Below are 21,425 nucleotides of genomic sequence, written 5' to 3'. Positions count from 1 at the left end.
GGTGGAGAAGACCTATGGATTGCTCAGAGACCGGTTTTACTGGCCATGGATGAGGTCGGAGGTTGACGAATACTGCAAGTCGTGCATTCGATGCATACGGCGGAAGACACTGCCTACGCGGGCAGCTCTCTTGTCCCACTTGCAGAGTGCAGGGCCTCTGGACCTGGTGTGTATGGATTTCCTGTCAATAGAACCCGATGCCAGCAACACGGCAAATGCCCTAGTCACCGGGGACCACGACACCAGATACTTTGGGGTACCGATTTGTAACGGGACACATCGCACAGCATCCACCCAAACGAGATTTCTTACGTTTGCCCAGGCAGAGGATTATCACCCCTTATATTAAGCCGCTAGATGAAGCGAGTGCTACACTTCCCTTAAGGTATGTGTTTCTGGTTAGCGTTTCAAGATTTCCTTCCATAAAAGCTTTACATCAGTGCTGTCAAGTTGCACAAACTAAATCAATTCTGATGTGGTTTGTCAATATCCGATATCTATGGAGCAAAGACTGATGTAGGATTATGCACTTTGGGAATAAGTTTGTCAAAAAAACATTTGAAACAGGGTCACTAGGGACATAGTTGGGCAATCAGTGATTTAAAGAGGCAGGTCCTGGGAGTGTGTTAAAGGAGGAGGAACATAAATTGTGGTGTGGGGTTCCAGAGCAATGGCCTGGGCAGCTGAAGGTACAGCCATCAGTTCTGAACGAATATTGGTGGTGTGCAAGAGGGTGGGAGGAATGCGACACTGCACTGGGTTACAGACTACAAGGCCGAAAGACATGGGAGCAGGATTTGGCCATCTGGCCCATCATCCCTCTCAACCCCATTCTCCTATCTTTGACACCCTGACTAATCAAGAATCTATCTACCTTCACTTAAGTATACTCAACGACTTGGCCTCCACGGTCATCTGGCAATAACTTCCACAGATTCATCACCTTCTGACTAAACAAATTCCTCCTCATCTCTGTACTATAGGGGCATCCTTCTATTCTGAGGATGTGCCCTCTGGTCCTGGACTCTCCCACTGCAGTATGTAATATAAACCCCTTACAGACCCCAATGCGAAATGAACCTGGGTCACTACCACAGGTTAACCACTACGAGCTACCATCCTGCCCCTTCCACATCAACTCTATCTAGGCCGTAGGAGGTGGAGAGATGCTAAGAAGAGAATTGGTGAGGAACATGAAAACAAGGATACAAATTTTAAAATTATGCTCACATTTGTAAAGCATGAAATTGATAGACAATTAAAACTTAGTGTACATTGTGATACACGTAGCAGAACTTAAGATGATGCAGAGTGGAATTGACAGATTGTCCAGAAGAGCTTTAGAATATCTAAACGTAGAAATAAAAAGGTACTCATGATGAATTTAGCAGTAAATGAACTGAGAAATGGCCAATACAAGGGCGCAGTAGGTGGTTCAAAGCCTGACTCAAAAACAAATAGTCTGGGAAAGCTTCAGAGAGTCGGCATGAAAAATAAGGCCTTTGATAGCCAGGCAACAGAAATTGTTTGAAGAATAAAGACAGTGGCTTCGGTCTTACTCAGAATACAGAGGAGGAAGTTCCTCCTAACGTGGTAACTGATAGCACGAGAACATCGAAGAAGCTGTGATCTTTTATCAGCAAGATCAGTTACCTTGATACACATCCGAGAATGTTTGTCAACGCTCTCAAACACATAGGTCTGTGGAGTAGAGAAAGAAAATCATCAATCATGGCTTCGAGTAAATGCAAAGGAGCCTGCAGATTATTCCAGTAGATGGTGTCCAGTCAACCGAACTGTAATGTTCTGCTTTTAACTCCTTCAGGATTAATGTAACATTTCTGAGACAAATTAATGTGTATTAATCAATATTATTAGTTTGTTTACATGAAAAATGTATTGCTATGTTTTTCATCATTTCTGTGGTTAATGCTAACCAGCAATTAATTAGAAAGCAATTTAATTTTGTTTGGGTTAGAAATAGTTTTTTTTAATTTCAGTTTTAAAATTAAATTGATAAATATTTCAAATGAAACCCCAATCCAATCTCAACCTGTCCTCCTCTGGGCTTATTGGAGTTGTGATAGGAAGGCAGATTAAGAAGGTATATATTATCATGAGGAGAACTATTAACCTGATCGACAGGTGGCTGGATTTATCAAAGCTCAGAAACTGCAACGCCTCAGTGGAAGCTCAGACACTTTTGGAATATTGATAAGTACTCCTTTACAGTTTTAACAGTCACTAAACCCAGGAAATGTGGCTAAGTTGTTTACCAAAGGATCTCTGGGGAGGCAGCTGACTACTTTCTGCACTGGACCTCACCGATCACAGTTTGGTTTGGCATCTGATCTACCCAAGACTGTAGGAAGCTGCAGAGAATTGTGGATGAAGGTGGGCACATCACAAAATCAGCTTCCTTAACATGGACTTGTCTACATTTTTCACTGCCTCAGAAAACCAACCAATAAAAGACCCCTCCCACCACATACTTCCCTCTTCGCCTAACTTCCATCAAGCAGAGGATACAAAAGTCTGAAAACATACAGCACCAGACAGCTTCCATTCCTCTGTAAGAAGATACTTGAAAGAATGTTAGAATTTTGTCTCGTAATCGACTTTGCCATTGTCTTGCACATCATTATTCACTTGCATTGAACTTTCAGTGCATCTATAATAGATATTCTGCATTCTGTTTCCCATGTACTACCTGGTGTATTTAGGCTATGAAATAATCTGTACAGATGGATTAATTTGTTCACTGGTCCTTGGTACATAAAGTCATAGAAACATTGAGCACTACAGCACAGAAAGTGGATCTTCAGCACATCTCGTCCATACCCACCTGGTCTTCTGCCTAGTCCCATATGTTTTCACCTGGACGTAACCTTCCACACCTTGCACATCAATGTCCCTAACCAAACTTTGGTTCAATATTACAGTTCAACTCCGCCAGCAACTCTTCTCACACTGAGTGAAGAAAAACCCTTCCTTTCAACCTAAACCTTTTACCTCTAGTTCAAAGTAAATTTATTCTCAAAGAACATGCATGTCATCTTATACAACCTTGAAATTCATTTTCTTGCAGGCATACTTAAAAAATCCATCATAGAATCAATGAAAGACTACAACAACTTGGGCATTCATCCAGAGTGCAAAAGAGAACAAACTCTACAAATCAAAAATAATAATAAATAAGCAATAAATATTGAGAGCATGAGATGAACAGCCCTAAGAAGTGAATCCATAGGTTCTGAGAACATTTCAATGATGGGGTAAGCGAAGTTATTCCTTTTGTTCAAGATCCTGATGGCTGAGGGATAGTAAGTGTTCCTGAACCTGGTGGTGTGACTCCTGAGGCTGTTGTGCCTTCTCCCTGATGAGATGAGAGAGAATATACTAGATGGTGAGGATCTTTGATGATGGATGCTGCTTTCATATTGATTGTTCAATAGTGGGGAGGGCTTTACCCACAATGAACTGGGCCATACCCATTACTTTCTATCAGATTTTCCATTCAAGGGAATTGGTGTTTCCATACCAGGCTGTGATGCAGCCAGTCAATATACTCTCCACTACTCATCTATAGAAGTTTCTCAAAGTTTTGATGTCATGCCAAGCTTTCACAGACTTCTAAGGAAATAGAGGTATTGGTGTGCTTTCTTTGTAATTGCACTTAAGTGCTGGGTCCAGGACACACTGATGAATTTAAAGTTGCTTACGCTCTCCACCTCTGATCCTCCAATGAAGACTGGCTCATGGACCTCTGGTTTCCTTCGCACCCAAGGAAAAAGCCCACAAGCATTCACACCATCCATACCCCTTTTAATTTGATAGCCCGCATTTCTACAAGATCTTCCCTCATTCACCTGTGCTCCATTGAATGAAGCTCAAATCTACTCAATCTTTCCCTATACCTCAGATCATCAAGTCCTAGCACCATTGGTGTCAATTTTCTCTGCACTCCCTCAAGCTTATTGGTATCTTTCCTGTAGGTAGGTGATCAGAACTGCACACAGTATTCCAACTTCTGCCTCACCAATGCCTTATCAACTTCATCTCAACATCCCAACTCCTGTACTCAGAAGTCTGATTAATGAGGGCCAATTTATGATGGCGCTATCAAGGAATTATGGATCTGTATTCCTAGGTCCCTTTGTTCTATCACACATCTCAGTGCCCTACTATTCACTGTATCAACGTTGCATATTTGTCCTTCCACACCTCACACGTGACAATAATAAACAAATCTAACTCAAGGTCTAATTCCACTTCAGGGTTATGCTTCAGGTATAAGCAGGTAGCAAGATTTGCTGCTCCTTGAGGCAGAGACACAGTAATATCCCACATACTAGATGTGGTCCTAGGTCTGTATATTAGCTAAAGTACTTCTAGTCAAAACATTGAAATTTCAAAGATGGAGGAACAGCAACACAGCAGGAAGGTTAGTTGACTCCTTTCCACAATTAACACAAGTTTGAATCTCACCACTGAATTTAAATTTATATTGCTACTTTGACATCAGTAATAGGGACAGTGTTGCAAAATCTTTGTTCCATTATACCTTGAGGGAATCTAAACCTATTGTCATTATCTGTGACTACCAGTCCACCAGTGTGGTTAATTCCTGACTGCCCTCTGAAACAGCCTCTCCATTTGAAGGTTCTCCACTTCTAAGACTTGTTCCATCAATGCCAGAACTTCTGGTTAATGCTTCCCTAACTTGACAAAGTGCTTTGTTTTAGTATTTATTTGGAGATACAGACAGTAACGGACAACACCCATTCTGCCCAGTAGACCACAACACCACAAATCACAGGAGCAGAATTAGGCCATTCAGTGCATTCCATCGGGGCTGATTTATTATCCCCGTCAATCCCATTCTCCTGCCTTCTCCCTGTAAACTTTGACGCCCTGACTAATCAAGAACCTATCAACCACCGCTTTAAATATACTCAACAACTTTGCCTCCACAGCCAGCCGTGCCAAAGAATTTCACAGATTCACCACCCTTTTGCTAAAGAGATTCCTCCTGATTTCTGTTCGAACTGGATGTCCCTCTATTCAGAGGCTCTGCTCTCTGGTCCTAGACTCTCCACTATAGGACAAATCCTCCCCATGTCAGCCCTGTCTAGGCCTTTCAATATTCAATAGATTTCAATTATATCTCCTTTCCTTCTTCTAAACTCCAGTGAATACAGACCCAGAACCATCAAACATTCCTCATATGTTACCCTTTCATTCCCGGAATCACTCTCATGAACCTACTCTCTAATGCCAGCACATCTTTTCTTAGATAAGGGTCCAAAACTGCTCACGATACTCAACGTGTGGTCTGACCAGAGCTTTATAAAGCCTCAGCATTACATCTTTGCTCTTGTATTCTATGTGATTAATCAAACTATCAAAGCAAACATCTTTGAAATGTAGGAGGAAACTGGAACACACAGGGATAACACAGAAACTCCTTACAGGCAGCAGTGGAATGGAAACCAGGTCATTGGCACTGTGGTAGTGTTGTGTGAACTGTTATGCTACTGTGCAATTCATTACACAGATTCTGTCTTGCCAAACCCCACAGATACAAACAAGCAACACACTCAAAATGCTGGTGGAACGCAGCAGGCCAGGCAGCATCTATAGGGAGAAGCGCTGTCGACGTTTCGGGCTGAGACCCTTCGTCAGGACTAACTAAAAGAAAAGATACTCAGAGATTTGAAAATGGGAGGGGAAGAGGGGAATCTGAAATGATAGAAGACAAGAGAGAGAGGGGTGAAGCTAAGAGTTGGAAAGGCCATTGGCAAAAGGGATGCAGAGCTGGAGAAGGGAAAGGATCATGGGATGGAGGCCTCGGGAGAAAGAGAGGGGGAGGGGAGCACTAGAGGGAGATGGACATCAGGCAAGGAGTGAGTGATTGTGAGAGGGGCAGAGAGAGAAAAGAAAAGGGGGAGAATAAATAAATAAATAAGGGATGGGGTAAGATGGGAAGGAGGGGCAATAACAGACGTTAGAGAAATAAATGTTCAACAATGTTGTTGTTCTCCGACCTGAGTGTGGCTTCATCTTGACATGGATAGAGTCATCAGAATGGGAATGGGACATGGTATTAAAAAGTGTGGCCACTGGGAGATCCTGCTTTCTCTGGTGGATAGAGCGTAGGTGTTCAGTGAAACGGTCTTCCACTCTGCATCAGATCAAACAAGTTGGCTTTTAGGTGGCTAGATTCTTCGGTTTATTGCAAAGCCTTCATTTAGCATATTTCTTGCAAGCTAGATCAGTAAATCAAACACTGTGCTAAAATGGACATTTTAAGAAAAACAGGGAATCAAAAAATGGGTTGAATTAGGATCTCTGCTGTTCTGGTGTATTGTATTTCACTGTGGTTTATCAGAGTGCTGAAAATGTCATTTGTGGAATAACACCTGATACTATTAAATGCATCAAAATACTGATGGCATTCACCGTTCCAGAATGGTTTATTCTGAGGTCCCAACCGTCCATAACTGCCCCATCACTTAAAAATTCACAAAGAAGAGTTACACGTGCTTCCAAAGAGCCCAGAACTAGCAACGGTCCAATTTAGTTAATCATGTAAACTAATCTGTGTTTAAAGGGGAATGGTACAAGCCAAATACTTGGATTCTGCCCTGTGTACGCTCCATATTAAGTCTTTATTTTTTCATTCATTTAGAGATACAGCACAGCAGGGCTTCCAATACTTTTAGCTGCACCACCCAGCAACCCGGGTTTAACCTTAACCTATTCAGGGGACTGTTTAAAACAGCCCGGCACCTGACTGGACTATGGGAGGAAGCCAGGGGACACGCATTCCACGGGGAGGACGTACAGATTCAACACAAACTCTGTTCCAACTGAAAACTCAGGAGCAGAGAGGCCTGCTTCCGAATTGTTGCTTCTTAGCTGAATGTCCACGGACCGATAAGGTTCAGTTACTCAAGTGCCCTGCTTGTGAGTTGGAAGCACGACATATGAATTCCTCTAGAGGCTAGCAGACAAGGGCTACACATTGCCCACTGATCAAACTTACTGTGGGATCACAGGCTTTTGGCTCTTTACTAACCGTCTGGTAAAATCATCAGTAAAGCTCTTGTAACTGGGGGTGTTATGATACATAGACAATGCTCCTCCCAGTGGTTAGTGGCAATGCGTAGCTTGAACTTACAGATCGTAAAAGCCTTGCAGCTGATTCGTTGAACTCGACACAGGATCCATTTGACTTCCAACAGAGGACTGCACCAAGTTTAATGGAGCATTTCCCTTTATAATGGACTGCCATGTTGTTCTTGAGTTGAATTGTATCTGAGAAGTTGCTTGACCTCCAGAGATCGGGACCAACTTTTCAGAAAAATAAGTAGAACAGATTTTAAAAATCATTTATCACAGAGTCACGCTGTCCAGTAATCTGCAATTTAACACAGGACAATTTACAATGACCAATTAATATACTAACTTACAAACACCAGGAAATCTGCAGATGCTGGAAATTCAAGCAACACACACAAAATGCTGGTGGAACCCAGCAGGCCAGGCAGTATCTACAGGGAGAAGTACTGTCGACGTTTCGGGCCAAGACCCTTCATCAGGACTCGGTCCTGACAGTCCTGACAAAGGGTCTCGGCCTGAAACATCGACAGTGCTTCTCCCTGTAGATGCTGCCTGGCCTGCTGTGTTCCACCAGCATTTTGTGTGTGTTGCTTGAATCTACTAACTCATGTGTCTTTGGACTGTGGGGGGAAACTGGAGCACCCGAGGGGAAACCCACGTAGTCACGGAAAGGAATGGAAACTTGTTTACAGAGGAACTGTAATTGAACTCTGAACGCCAATACTCCAAGCTATAAATACATTGTGCTAACTACTCCCCTGCTGTGACACCCCACAGTACTCACCGGCTTCAGGAGCATCAGTGAATGGACAGTCTATTATCCGAAGGCTATCGGGCCCGAGGTACAACGCCTAGAGAAAGAAAAAAAGTTAGCCTTATTCATTTTTCGAAAGATCACATTCAGCTCCTCAAGAGCACAAGTGGGAAAAGCCTTAAACTGACTTTGTTAACCTGGCTTTTCAATCTATTGTGATATAGGGAAGTGACCCACACTTACAGGAGAACATAGGTGAAAATATTTTAATTGAAGTGTTGCATTACTTCAGCAAACAATGGAGAAGGAGAAGCCCTCTTCTATCAGGTCCTTACTTCTTCACCTGTCCCACACATTATCTCCCAGCTTCTTACTTTATCCTCTTCTCCCTGCATACCCACCTTCCTCCTCACCTGGTCTCACCTATCCCACTTGCCATCTCATACTCCTTCCCCTCCCCCTCATTCTGGTTTCTTCCCCCTCCCATTCCAGTTCTGATGAAGGGTCTCAGCCCAAAGTGGCAACAGTTTTTACCCCACCATTGATGCTGCCTGACTTGCTTGAGTTCCTCCAGCACTTTGTGTGCTACACAAAAAAAGGTTGCTAAACTAAGTGAAAGGAATTACTGTCATATTTAACTAATATAGCCCATCAGCTACACCATAGATTTACTAATCTCTTCTTATCCCAAAGGCATTTATTGAATACTTATTATTACCTGGATACAGAGGCAAGGAAGCAAGTAGTTATAAGACAGAGTAGATGTGGAGTTATTCTGCAGGGAACACAAGAGTACATTCAAAATGTTACAGAGCACATGCAAATCAGTTCATTGAATGAAACACATCCAAGATACAGAATGACTAAATTGAATATTGACAACAACACATACAAAATGCTGGTGGAACACAGCAGGCCAGGCAGCATCTATAGGGAGAAGCGATGTCGACGTTTCGGGCCGAGACCCTTCGTCAGGACTAACCGAAAGGAAAGATAGTAAGAGATTTGAAAGTAGTGGGGGGGGAGGGGGAAATGCGAAATGATAGGAGAAGACCGGAGGGGGTGGGATGAAGCTAAGAGCTGGAAAGGTGATTGGCGAAAGTGATACAGAGCTGGAGAAGGGAAAGGATCATGGGACGGGAGGCCTCAGGAGAAAGAAAGGAAGGGGGGGGAAGCACCAGAGGGAGATGGAGAACAGGCAAACAACTAAATATGTCAGGGATGGGGTAAGAAGCGGAGGAGGGGCATTAACAGAAGTTAGAGAAGTCAATGTTCATGCCATCAGGTTGGAGGCTACCCAGCCAGTATATAAGGTGTTGTTCCTCCAACCTGAGTTTGGATTCATTTTGACAATAGGGGAGGCCATGGATAGACATATCAGAATAGGAATGGGACGTGGAATTAAAATGTGTGGCCACTGGGAGATCCTGCTTTTTCCTCCCCACTCTACTTTCAAATCTCTTACTATCTTTCCTTTCGGTTAGTCCTGACGAAAGGTCTCGGCCCGAAACTTCGACATCGCTTCTCCCTATAGATGTGGCCTGGCCTGCTGTGTTCTACCAGCATTTTGTGTGTTGTTGTTTGAATTTCCAGCATCTGCGGATTTCCTCGTGTTTGCAAATTAAATATTGGCATGGTTTTCAATCTCATTATAGTTGGTTCACCAATGTAATGTATCTGAACTCAAAATAGACAAAATACAAAAGAAGGTCATATCCAGTAAAAGATTGGATAACTTCTCTCTGAACTGTTCCCGTAGTCTGTGGACTCACTTCCAACAATTCTTCATCTCATACTTACTGCTCGTTTATTTATTGTGTTTTTCTATTTGTATTTACACATTTTGTCGTCCTTTGCACATTGGTTGTTTGTCCATCCTGTTGGGTGCGGTCTTTCATCGATTCGTTTGCCCACAAGAAAATGAATCTCAGGGTTGTATGTGGTGACATGTATGTACTGTGATAATAAATTTAGTTTGAAATTTAATGAAGACAGCTAATACATTGAGCTCTTCCTGTATGTATGAAAGTTGTACAATCAATGTAAAGATAAGAATAATTTTATTTGTCATGTGTCTGTTGAAACACACAGCAAAATGCATCATTATAGTGCATTAACAGTTCAAGTACTAGTTTGGTTGGCTGCTAGTGACTAGTGATGTTCCTCAGGGGTCAGTATTGGGCCCACTACTTTTCACATTGTTTGTCAGTGATTTGGATAATGGAATTGATGGCTTTGTGGCACAGTTTGTGGATGATACGAAGATAAGTGGAGGAGTTGGCAGTGCTGAGGAAGCAATGTGATTGCAGCTGGACTTAGACAAATTGGAAGAATGGGCAAATAAGTTTCAGATGGAATACAGTTTTGGGAATTATATGATGATGCATTTTGGTAAGAGGAACAATAGAGCAGACTATTATCTAAATGGGGAGAAGGCTCAAACATCAGAGGTACAAAAGGACTTCAGAGTCCTCGTCCAAGACTCTCTGAAGGTTGATTTACATATTGAGTCAGTAGTAATGAAGGCAACTGCAATGTTGCCATGTATTTCAATGGGAATAAAATATAAAAGCAAGGAGATAATAGTGAGCCTTTATAAGATACTAGTCAAGCTGGACTTGGGATTATTGTCAAAAGTTTTGGGCCCCATGTCTCAGAAAGGATGTATTGTCATTGGACAGAGTCCAGAGGAGATTCACAAGAATGATTCTGGCAATGAACGGGTTAACATAGGAGGAGCATTGGCAGCTTTGGATCTGTACTCACTGGAATTTAGAAGAATGCGTGCAGATCTCATTGAAACCTACCGAATGCTGATGAAAGGAATAGATAGAGTGAAGGTGGAGAGAACGTTTCCTATGGTGGGCGTATTCAGAACTGGAGGACACAACCTCAAGATTGAGAGGCAACCTTTTAGAACAGAGGTAAGGAGGAATTCTTTTAGCCAGAGAGTAGTGAGTCTGTGGAATACTCAGCCATAGAAATACGGTGGAGGCGAAGTCCTTGGGTATATTTCAGGTGGAAGTTAATCGTTTCCTGATCGGTCAGGGTATCAAAATATAGGGCAAGAAGGCAGGTGTGTGGGGTTGAGTGAGATCAGGATCAGCAGAGCAGACTCAAGGGGCTGAATGGCCTAATTCTGCTCCTATGTCTTATGGTCTAAGTGAAACCTCCAGTTTTATGGAATACACACTCTGCTCCCACCAAATCCGTGAGATGGGGAAGGCTCCTGCACCCCAAGTCCTGGTTTATGTGAATGCAGTGTAACTTGCCACCCTGTTGAACTCTGTGCTGAGAAATAACAGGCAAATTAAAGGAATTAGGTTTATGAATATTAACTTAACTAAAGGGTTAATAAATAAAGCAAAAAAAAACAACACATAAAAAGGGGCTATTATAATTAAAGTCAAATGTGGAGCTCAACTCTTCGAAAAGTTATATTCACCGATTCTCAGTCGACCTCTTCACCTCACTCCACGGTCCCCCACCAGGTCAAATCCCATGACCGGTTCTCCCCAGTGTCTTTTCTCTTCATCTCCCACCGAACGAAGACCCCAGCTCACATTGGTGTCAGGCACACAACAAAAATAACCTGCTTCCCTGACTGAACGGCTCACATTCCAAAGCACCCGTTATCTTTGCCCACACCGCTTCTACAGAAAGACCATTACATTAGCAGTGAAACCGTTCCCAGGGTGTCACATATGCGTAGTGCAGGGGGCAGCCAGTGTGCAAAATAAGTTAACAGAATAAGTAAAGCTTTATAAAGTATGCAGAAAGACTCAAATATGTTAGTCAGCCTCTTTTCAAAATCAGCCTTTAGTTTTAATCACTGTCTGGTTTCTTTAAAAACACAAAAAATCTACACCACAAACCTATCATCTTTTTGTTTTGCCAATTATCCTGACTTCTACTATCAGTAACTGTTTCATCACAGATATTAGATATATTTGCTTCAGAACTAAACAGATTAGATTTAACTTTCAGTGATGTTTGAATCAGATTAAGTTGGTTCAGATGAGATTTCATGCACCACATCCGCCCTACATATCTTTTCAGGTTGATGAATGCTAAAGTTACCTAGAACATGAGATATGGTAGTTGTAAAATCCCAGCAATATGAGCACATAGCAGACATCAACACTGAGGTTAATTGCAGTACCTGGTTCTGCAGTTTACTGGGTAAAGATGTCCAGAGTTCGGGGTTGATACTATGCGGTCACTCATCACATGATGCTTGTCCACAAGACATAGGAACAGAATTAGGCCATTTGGCCCATCAAGTCTGCTCTGCCAAGTGATCATGCTTCAAGGTTCATTTACTATCTAAGTAAATAGCTCTGAAATTTTTCTTCTCCAGAAGGCCACAAAACCAAGAAAAAGAGCAGCAGCATAATCATCGACCCCCAAATTCCTCTTCCTTGCATTAAAAAATCAAACAAAAACAGAACAGGCTCATCGACCACCAAATTCCTCTTCCTTGCATTAAAAAATCAAACAAAAACAGAACAGGCACATCGACCCCCAAATTCCTCTTCCTTGCATTAAAAAATCAAACAAAAACAGAACAGGCTCATCAACCCCCAAATTCCTCTTCCTTGCATTAAAAAATCAAACAAAAACAGAACAGGCTCATCAACCCCCAAATTCCTCTTCCTTGCATTAAAAAATCAAACAAAAACAGAACAGGCTCATCGACCCCCAAATTCCTCTTCCTTGCATTAAAAAATCAAACAAAAACAGAACAGGCTCATCGACCCCCAAATTCCTCTTCCTTGCATTAAAAAATCAAACAAAAACAGAACAGGCACATCGACCCCCAAATTCCTCTTCCTTGCATTAAAAAATCAAACAAAAACAGAACAGGCTCATCGACCACCAAATTCCTCTTCCTTGCATTAAAAAATCAAACAAAAACAGAACAGGCTCATCGACCTCCAAATTCCTCTTCCTTGCATTAAAAAATCAAACAAAAACAGAACAGGCTCATCAACCCCCAAATTCCTCTTCCTTGCATTAAAAAATCAAACAAAAACAGAACAGGCTCATCAACCCCCAAATTCCTCTTCCTTGCATTAAAAAATCAAACAAAAACAGAACAGGCTCATCAACCCCCAAATTCCTCTTCCTTGCATTAAAAAATCAAACAAAAACAGAACAGGCTCATCGACCCCCAAATTCCTCTTCCTTGCATTAAAAAATCAAACAAAAACAGAACAGGCTCATCGACCCCCAAATTCCTCTTCCTTGCATTAAAAAATCAAACAAAAACAGAACAGGCACATCGACCCCCAAATTCCTCTTCCTTGCATTAAAAAATCAAACAAAAACAGAACAGGCTCATCGACCACCAAATTCCTCTTCCTTGCATTAAAAAATCAAACAAAAACAGAACAGGCTCATCAACCCCCAAATTCCTCTTCCTTGCATTAAAAAATCAAACAAAAACAGAACAGGCACATCAACCCCCAAATTCCTCTTCCTTGCATTAAAAAATCAAACAAAAACAGAACAGGCACATCGACCACCAAATTCCTCTTCCTTGCATTAAAAAATCAAACAAAAACAGAACAGGCACATCGACCACCAAATTCACCGCAAGACTGAAAGAAAGTCACAAATAAAACGCAGAAAACTTGGGCAGCATTCTCCCCCTTCGTAGCAGAATCAGTGATGAAAAGGCAAGCCCCCCCCCCCCCTCGCCATAGCAAAGTGATCTCACCAGCGATAAAATCTAATCTCGCCTCTCCAGCAGCGGTGAAATCCCCCAGCAATAAAAAAAGGCAGGCTGCTGACATTTCAATCTTTGCTCGTTGCTTTAAACAGCGAACAATGGAAGCTTTACTTGGTGAAGGGGAGTCAAACATTGGCTCGCTGCCTTCTCACCGCAAGGTTCCTGCATGCGGCCTCTGCCTCCCAGGATTCCCTCGGAGACTGCAGAGTGCTGAAACGCCCAATCTCCAAACTGAAAAATCACAGGCTTCAACAGTTCCAGAATCACGTTCAAGACAAAAAATAAGTAAATGACATAAAAGAAGTGAAATACAGTATCTGATTTGATGATCTGTCCAGAAGATGTTGACTGAAGAAGCGTTGTACATAAGTGCCATCTTGACTAGAAATCATGACTGGCTTTTTTCTCCCCTTGCAACCCCATTATCCCCATAATTCTTAACACCCTTACTAATGAAAAATCTAGCAACCTCCACTTTAAATATACCCAATGATTTGGCCTTCACAGATATCTGTGGCAATTAATTCTGTAGATTCACCATCCAAAAGTACTTCAAAAGAAATTCCTCCTCGTCTCCTTTCTGAAGGAACATCCTTCTATTCAGAGGCTGTTCCATCTGGTCCTAGACTCAGCCACTATAAGAAACATCCTCTCCATGCCCATTCTATCTGTTCAGTAGGGTTCACTGAAATACCCCCTCATTCTTCAAAACTCGTCTTTTTATAGAGCTTTTTGACGATTGCACTTCATAGTCACTGAAGTATTTTGGAAATAAAATTCCTGTAGTTGACACAACAAAGAATATGTTCTAATCATTAGTATTGTGCAGCTGAGCAGATAATCTGGCTTCAGTGGCACGGATTGTAAGATAAGACTTGGCAAGAATGTTGGTGATATAAACATACAAATAACTAAATACGCAGCAGGAGAAAGCACTCCAGCCCTTCAAGATTGCTCCTCTATTTAACGGCACCATAGTTTATCCTTTACTTTCAGCATGCTTCGTTGTGTGATCCCCATATCCTTAGAATCCCTTTCTGCATAAAGGCTTATTGATCTCAGCCATAAATATGACTGATAGCTGTGCGTCCGTAGTATTCTGGGCAGACTATTCTAGATTTGCAGCCTTTGAGTAAAATCCCTCCTTATGTCCCAACTCTTTATCTGAAACTAGGGCCTAGAAATTGCTTCACACAGTTCTAAAAATACATGGATCTGTGCAGCATGGACTTGACCTGGAATACAGTGAATTTTTATTAATCTTTGGTGTTTCAGTGTACTTCAGGAAATTTGCCTTAAATAGAACAGTACAGCGCAGTATAGGCCCTTTGTGCTGGCCTTTTACTCTATTCCAAGATCAATCTAGCCCTTCCTTCCCATATCCTGAATTTTCAGTGGGATTTCTAGAGTCACAGAAGTGGACAGTACAGAAATAGGTCCTTTTGCCCATTGCTACCACTGTGATTTTTTGTCCATTCTTACTGATCCCAATTGTGCGCACTAGGCCTGTATTCTCTGTGCGTTGCTAATCAAGTGTCCAATGAAGTGACTCTGAAGCATACCACCTGCATTTGATTCCACCGTCTCCTTTGGCTGCATGTTCCAGATACCAACTATTCTCTGTCCAAAGAAACCTTCTCCTCAAATCTCCCTTAACCCTCCTTCCATTCACCTTACACATATGTCCTCCAGTTTTTGCTTCCTGTGCCATAGAAAAAAAAGTTCAAAGTTTAAAGTTAATTTATTATCAAAGATGTATATGTCAACATATAACATTCATTTTCTTGTTGGCATTTACAGGGAAAATGGAATATAACAGAATGTTATGCAAATCTCTACAAACAACCAATGTGCAAAAGAGGACAAACTGCAAATAAAAATAATGCTGAGAACATGATATGTAAAATGTCCTTGAAAATGTGTCTGTTGGTCATAGAACCAGTGTGACGAACTGGTATCAACCGATATCTAACCTGGGTTTTCTGCAATAATGGAGAAATAACAAGCTGCAATTTCTAAAATTCCCTTTTATTTCTGATTTAGTCCAATGTGTCAACTTGCATCTCATGAATGCTAACTGTATCTTTCCTTTCACATGCTCACTGATCAGATTCTACTTACAGCTCCTTCAGACAGGGTAACAAGCCTCCCACTCTCTCTTAACCAACCGGTGCTGCCTGATTTGCTGAGCATCTCCAACATCTTCTGTTTTTCCCACCAGCTTAATTCCCTGCACTGGGATTCACCACATAGCTTGTTCATCTATGGTTTCATTCAGACTATTGCAGAGAGGAAACTCATCCAGTTTTACCTCTGCAACAATAGTTTCCAACTCTTGTTTCACTCCTTAGTATATCAGAACAAACCACGCCCCCTACGGGCTATTCTTCTCACCTGCCTATCATGTCCCTCTGGTGACCCTCCTCTTTCCCTTTCTCTCACGTCCCACTCTCCTCTCCGATCAGATTCCTTCTTCTTCAGCCATTTACCTTTTCCATCTAACTAGCTTTTCACTTCATCCTCATTGCCTACCACCTTTCTCGACCCCTCACCAGCCTTCATCGATCACCTTCCAGTTTGTACTCCGTCCCTCGCCCCCAGCTTTTCATGCTGGCTTCCTTCCCCCTTCCTTTCCAGTCCCGATGAAGGGTCTCTGCCCAAAACATCGACCATTTATTCCCCTGAATAGAAATTGCCTGACCTGCTGAGGTCCTCCAGCTCTTTGTGCGTGTTCCTCTGTGGACAGTAGGCACACCTATCTGATGGACTTCTAAATATAAACCGCGTACAGGTATCTGTTAGAATAAAGGAATGGTTCCGTGGTGTGCTTCATGACTTCAGACCATTGCAAAATTCTTTAGGGGAATGAAGTAATTTTGATGAAGGCTCCACACCTCATCAAGGAGCTCCTGAAAATGGAAGCTTTTAGTTCGAGGAACTGTTGGGATAAAGCCACTTACAAACACAAAATGTGCAGCTGTAGTTAACTTTATATTCTGGAATTCACCTTGAACTTTATTAACAAGGGCTTAATGTCACAAGTACCAAAACCTCTCCTACCTCTTAAAAGAGCTAAACTTCTGCCAACACACACAAAATGCTGGTGGAACACAGCAGGCCAGGCAGCATCTATAGGGAGAAGCGCTGTCAACGCTTCGGGCCGAGACCCTTCGTCAGGACTAACTGAAAGGAAAGATAGTAAGAGATTTGAAAGTGGGGGGGGGAGGGGGAGATCTGAAATGATAGGAGAAGACCGGAGGGGAAGGGATGAAGCTAAGAGCTGGGAAGGTGATTGGCAAAAGGGATACGGAGCTAGAGAAGGGAAAGGATCATGGAGGCCTCGGGAGAAAGAAAGGGGGAGGGGAGCACCAGAGGGAGATGGAGAACAGACAAGGAGCGAGTGATTGTGAGAGGGGCAGAGAGAGAAAAAAAGGAGGGAGAAATAAATAAATCAGGGATGGGGTAAGAAGGGGAGGAGGGGCATTAACAGAAGTTAGAGAAATCAGTGTTCATGCCATCAATATGGAGGTTACCCAGACGGTATGTGCTGTTCTCCAACCTGAGTTTGGATTCATTTTGACAGTAGAGGAGGCCATGGACAGACATATCAGAATGGGAATGGGACGTGGAATTAAAATGTGTGGCCACTGGGAGATCCTGCTTTCTCTGGCGGACCGAGCGTAGGTGTTCAGCGAAACGGTCTCCCAGTCTGCGTCGGGTCTCACCAACATACAAAAGGCCACACCGGGAGCACCGGACGCAGTATACCACACCAGCCGACTCACAGGTGAAGTGTCGCCTCACCTGGAAGGACTGTCTGGAGTCCAGTGATCACACATTTTAATTCCACGTACCATTCCTTTTCTGATATGTTTATCCATGGCCTCTTCTACTGTCAAGATGAAGCCACACTCAGATTGGAGGAACAACACCTTATATTCCGTCTGGGTAACCTCCAACCCGATGGCATGAATATTGACTTCTCTAACTTGCATTAATGCCCCTCCTCCCCTTCTTACCCCATCCCCGATTTATTTATTCCCCCCCTTTTTTTTCTCTCTTTGCCCATCACTCTTTGCCTGCTTTCCATCTCCCTCTGGTGCTCCCCTCCCCCTTTCTTTCTCCCTAGGCCTCCCGTCCCATGGTCCTTTCCCTTCTCCAGCTCTGTATCCCTTTTGCCAATCACCTTCCCAGCTCTTAGCTTCACCCCACCCCCTCTTCTCCAATCATTTCGGATTTCCCCCTCCCCCTCTTACTTTCAAATCTCTTACTATCTTTTCTTTCAGTTAGTCCTGACGAAGGATCTCAGCCCGAAACGTCGACAGTGCTTCTCCTTATAGATGCTGCCTGGCCTGCTGTGTTCCGCCAACATTTGTGTGTGTTGCTTGAATTTCCAGCATCTGCAGATTTCCTCGTGTAAACTTCTGCCAGCTTCTTACCAGCTGAACTGAATGTTTGTTTAGCTCACGACATATCAGGCCTCGCCTGTAACATAACATAGCCTTCACAGTACGCCCTGGCGGAGCAGTAACTGCGATCTGCTTCTGCTCGGGATTGACAGTGTAACTGATCTTTGGACCTAAGGAGAAACAGAAGAATGGTTGCATATATTTAAAATAAATTCACGTAAGATTTATATAGATGTCATTCTTATTATCATAATAAGATGATGTCATCTGATACATTGATGCCCAAATTGTCAACTGATACGTTCATTCCCAGGTGGTCAGTAATTTAACAAGGGTTGTACAAAAAGGGCTGGATAGACTTCAGAATGTTTTTTTATTTTTTTGATGTTGCTTTGTCAGCCAATCTGAGTGACAATGTTAATAAACATTCTTTATTCCTTCTGAATTAATCCAGGATTAAAACTCTTAGATACAAGTTGCCTGTGCAATTATTTGTCCTGCTGCCTTTTCCCCACACACTGAACAGAAATGGTAAAATATACTTGTCAAGTACCCCATTCACTTTGTTCTGTTGACTTGAGTTACTTATCTGACTCCAGTTGCCATTTTGGACACATCACTGCGCACATGACTAACATTCTGCTCTCAGAGGCAGTAAGATGTCCATGTTTAGTTTTGAAGTGTGTACAACATAGGCTTGATCACATGTTTAGCCAGTAACTTCCCCATACCTGCATCATTTAGAGCTTCTCTCCAACACTGCACTGATAAACTGACACCAATTTTAAATCACTCCTCCCACTCACCGCCTCCCTCCCTTTATTCTATGCTCAGCCTTCCCCTCCTATCAGATTCCATCAGCCTTTATCACCCCCACCTATCACCTCACAGTTTCCAACATTATTCCCACTCTCCCCTCACCTATCATCCTCACACTTCACAGCCCCATCTATCACCAGCCATCCCTCCCCCTTCACCTATCATCCTCACACTTCACAGCCCCATCTATCACCAGCCATCCCTCCCCTCACCTATCATCCTCACACTTCACAGCCCCATCTATCACCAGCCATCCCTCCCCTCACCTATCATCCTCACACTTCACAGCCCCATCTATCACCAGCCATCCTCCCCTCACCTATCATCCTCACACTTCACAGCCCCATCTATCACCAGCCATCCCTCCCCTCACCTATCACCCTCACACTTCACAGCCCATCTATCACCAGCCATCCCTCCCCTCACCTATCATCCTCACACTTCACAGCCCCATCTATCACCAGCCATCCCTCCCCTCACCTATCATCCTCACACTTCACAGCCCCATCTATCACCAGCCATCCCTCCCCTCACCTATCATCCTCACACTTCACAGCCCCATCTATCACCAGCCATCCCTCCCCTCACCTATCATCCTCACACTTCACAGCCCCATCTATCACCAGCCATCCCTCCCCTCACCTATCATCCTCACACTTCACAGCCCCATCTATCACCAGCCATCCCTCCCCTCACCTATCATCCTCACACTTCACAGCCCCATCTATCACCAGCCATCCCTCCCCTCACCTATCATCCTCACACTTCACAGCCCCATCTATCACCAGCCATCCCTCCCCTCACCTATCATCCTCACACTTCACAGCCCCATCTATCACCAGCCATCCTCCCCTCACCTATCATCCTCACACTTCACAGCCCCATCTATCACCAGCCATCCCTCCCCTCACCTATCATCCTCACACTTCACAGCCCCATCTATCACCAGCCATCCCTCCCCTCACCTATCATCCTCACACTTCACAGCCCCATCTATCACCAGCCATCCCTCCCCTCACCTATCATCCTCACACTTCACAGCCCCATCTATCACCAGCCATCCCTCCCCTCACCTATCATCCTCACACTTCACAGCCCCATCTATCACCAGCCATCCCTCCCCTCACCTATCATCCTCACACTTCACAGCCCCATCTATCACCAGCCATCCCTCCCCTCACCTATCATCCTCACACTTCACAGCCCCATCTATCACCAGCCATCCCTCCCCTCACCTATCATCCTCACACTTCACAGCCCCATCTATCACCAGCCATCCCTCCCCTCACCTATCATCCTCACACTTCACAGCCCCATCTATCACCAGCCATCCCTCCCCTCACCTATCATCCTCACACTTCACAGCCCCATCTATCACCAGCCATCCCTCCCCTCACCTATCATCCTCACACTTCACAGCCCCATCTATCACCAGCCATCCCTCCCCTCACCTATCATCCTCACACTTCACAGCCCCATCTATCACCAGCCATCCCTCCCCTCACCTATCATCCTCACACTTCACAGCCCCATCTATCACCAGCCATCCCTCCCCTCACCTATCATCCCTCACACTTCACAGCCCCATCTATCACCAGCCATCCCTCCCTCACCTATCATCCTCACACTTCACAGCCCCATCTATCACCAGCCATCCCTCCCCTCACCTATCATCCTCACACTTCACAGCCCCATCTATCACCAGCCATCCCTCCCCTCACCTATCATCCTCACACTTCACAGCCCCATCTATCACCAGCCATCCCTCCCTCACCTATCATCCTCACACTTCACAGCCCCATCTATCACCAGCCATCCCTCCCCTCACCTATCATCCCTCACACTTCACAGCCCCATCTATCACCAGCCATCCCTCCCCTCACCTATCATCCTCACACTTCACAGCCCCATCTATCACCAGCCATCCCTCCCCTCACCTATCATCCTCACACTTCACAGCCCCATCTATCACCAGCCATCCCTCCCCTCACCTATCACCCTCACACTTCACAGCCCCATCTATCACCAGCCATCCCTCCCCTCACCTATCATCCTCACACTTCACAGCCCCATCTATCACCAGCCATCCCTCCCCTCACCTATCATCCTCACACTTCACAGCCCCATCTATCACCAGCCATCCCTCCCCTCACCTATCATCCTCACACTTCACAGCCCCATCTATCACCAGCCATCCCTCCCCTCACCTATCATCCTCACACTTCACAGCCCCATCTATCACCAGCCATCCCTCCCCTCACCTATCATCCTCACACTTCACAGCCCCATCTATCACCAGCCATCCCTCCCCTCACCTATCATCCTCACACTTCACAGCCCCATCTATCACCAGCCATCCCTCCCCTCACCTATCATCCTCACACTTCACAGCCCCATCTATCACCAGCCATCCCTCCCCTCACCTATCATCCTCACACTTCACAGCCCCATCTATCACCAGCCATCCCTCCCCTCACCTATCATCCTCACACTTCACAGCCCCATCTATCACCAGCATCCCTCCCCTCACCTATCACCCTCACACTTCACAGCCCCATCTATCACCAGCCATCCCTCCCCCCTC

General features: G+C 44.1%; 1 protein-coding gene across 1 annotated transcript in view; it reads right to left on the bottom strand.

The window, feature by feature from the left end:
• LOC132378056 (interleukin-17 receptor E-like) overlaps positions 1–21,425 on the bottom strand; it is a 102,702-nt gene that overhangs the window by 27,177 nt on the left and 54,100 nt on the right. Inside the window, exons 8-11 of the mRNA XM_059944721.1 lie at positions 8,598–8,654; positions 7,910–7,976; positions 7,184–7,356; positions 1,654–1,701 (exon numbers count right to left, since the gene is read on the bottom strand). Of these exons, the coding sequence (XP_059800704.1) occupies positions 1,654–1,701; positions 7,184–7,356; positions 7,910–7,976; positions 8,598–8,654 (345 nt within the window). The remainder of the gene's footprint in view (positions 1–1,653; positions 1,702–7,183; positions 7,357–7,909; positions 7,977–8,597; positions 8,655–21,425) is intronic.

This window comes from Hypanus sabinus, chromosome 19 (assembly GCF_030144855.1).
Source record: "Hypanus sabinus isolate sHypSab1 chromosome 19, sHypSab1.hap1, whole genome shotgun sequence".
In the NCBI taxonomy this organism is placed as follows: Eukaryota; Metazoa; Chordata; class Chondrichthyes; order Myliobatiformes; family Dasyatidae; genus Hypanus; species Hypanus sabinus.
Note: the sequence above shows the minus strand (reverse complement) of the source record. Positions and strands in the feature narration are given on the sequence as shown.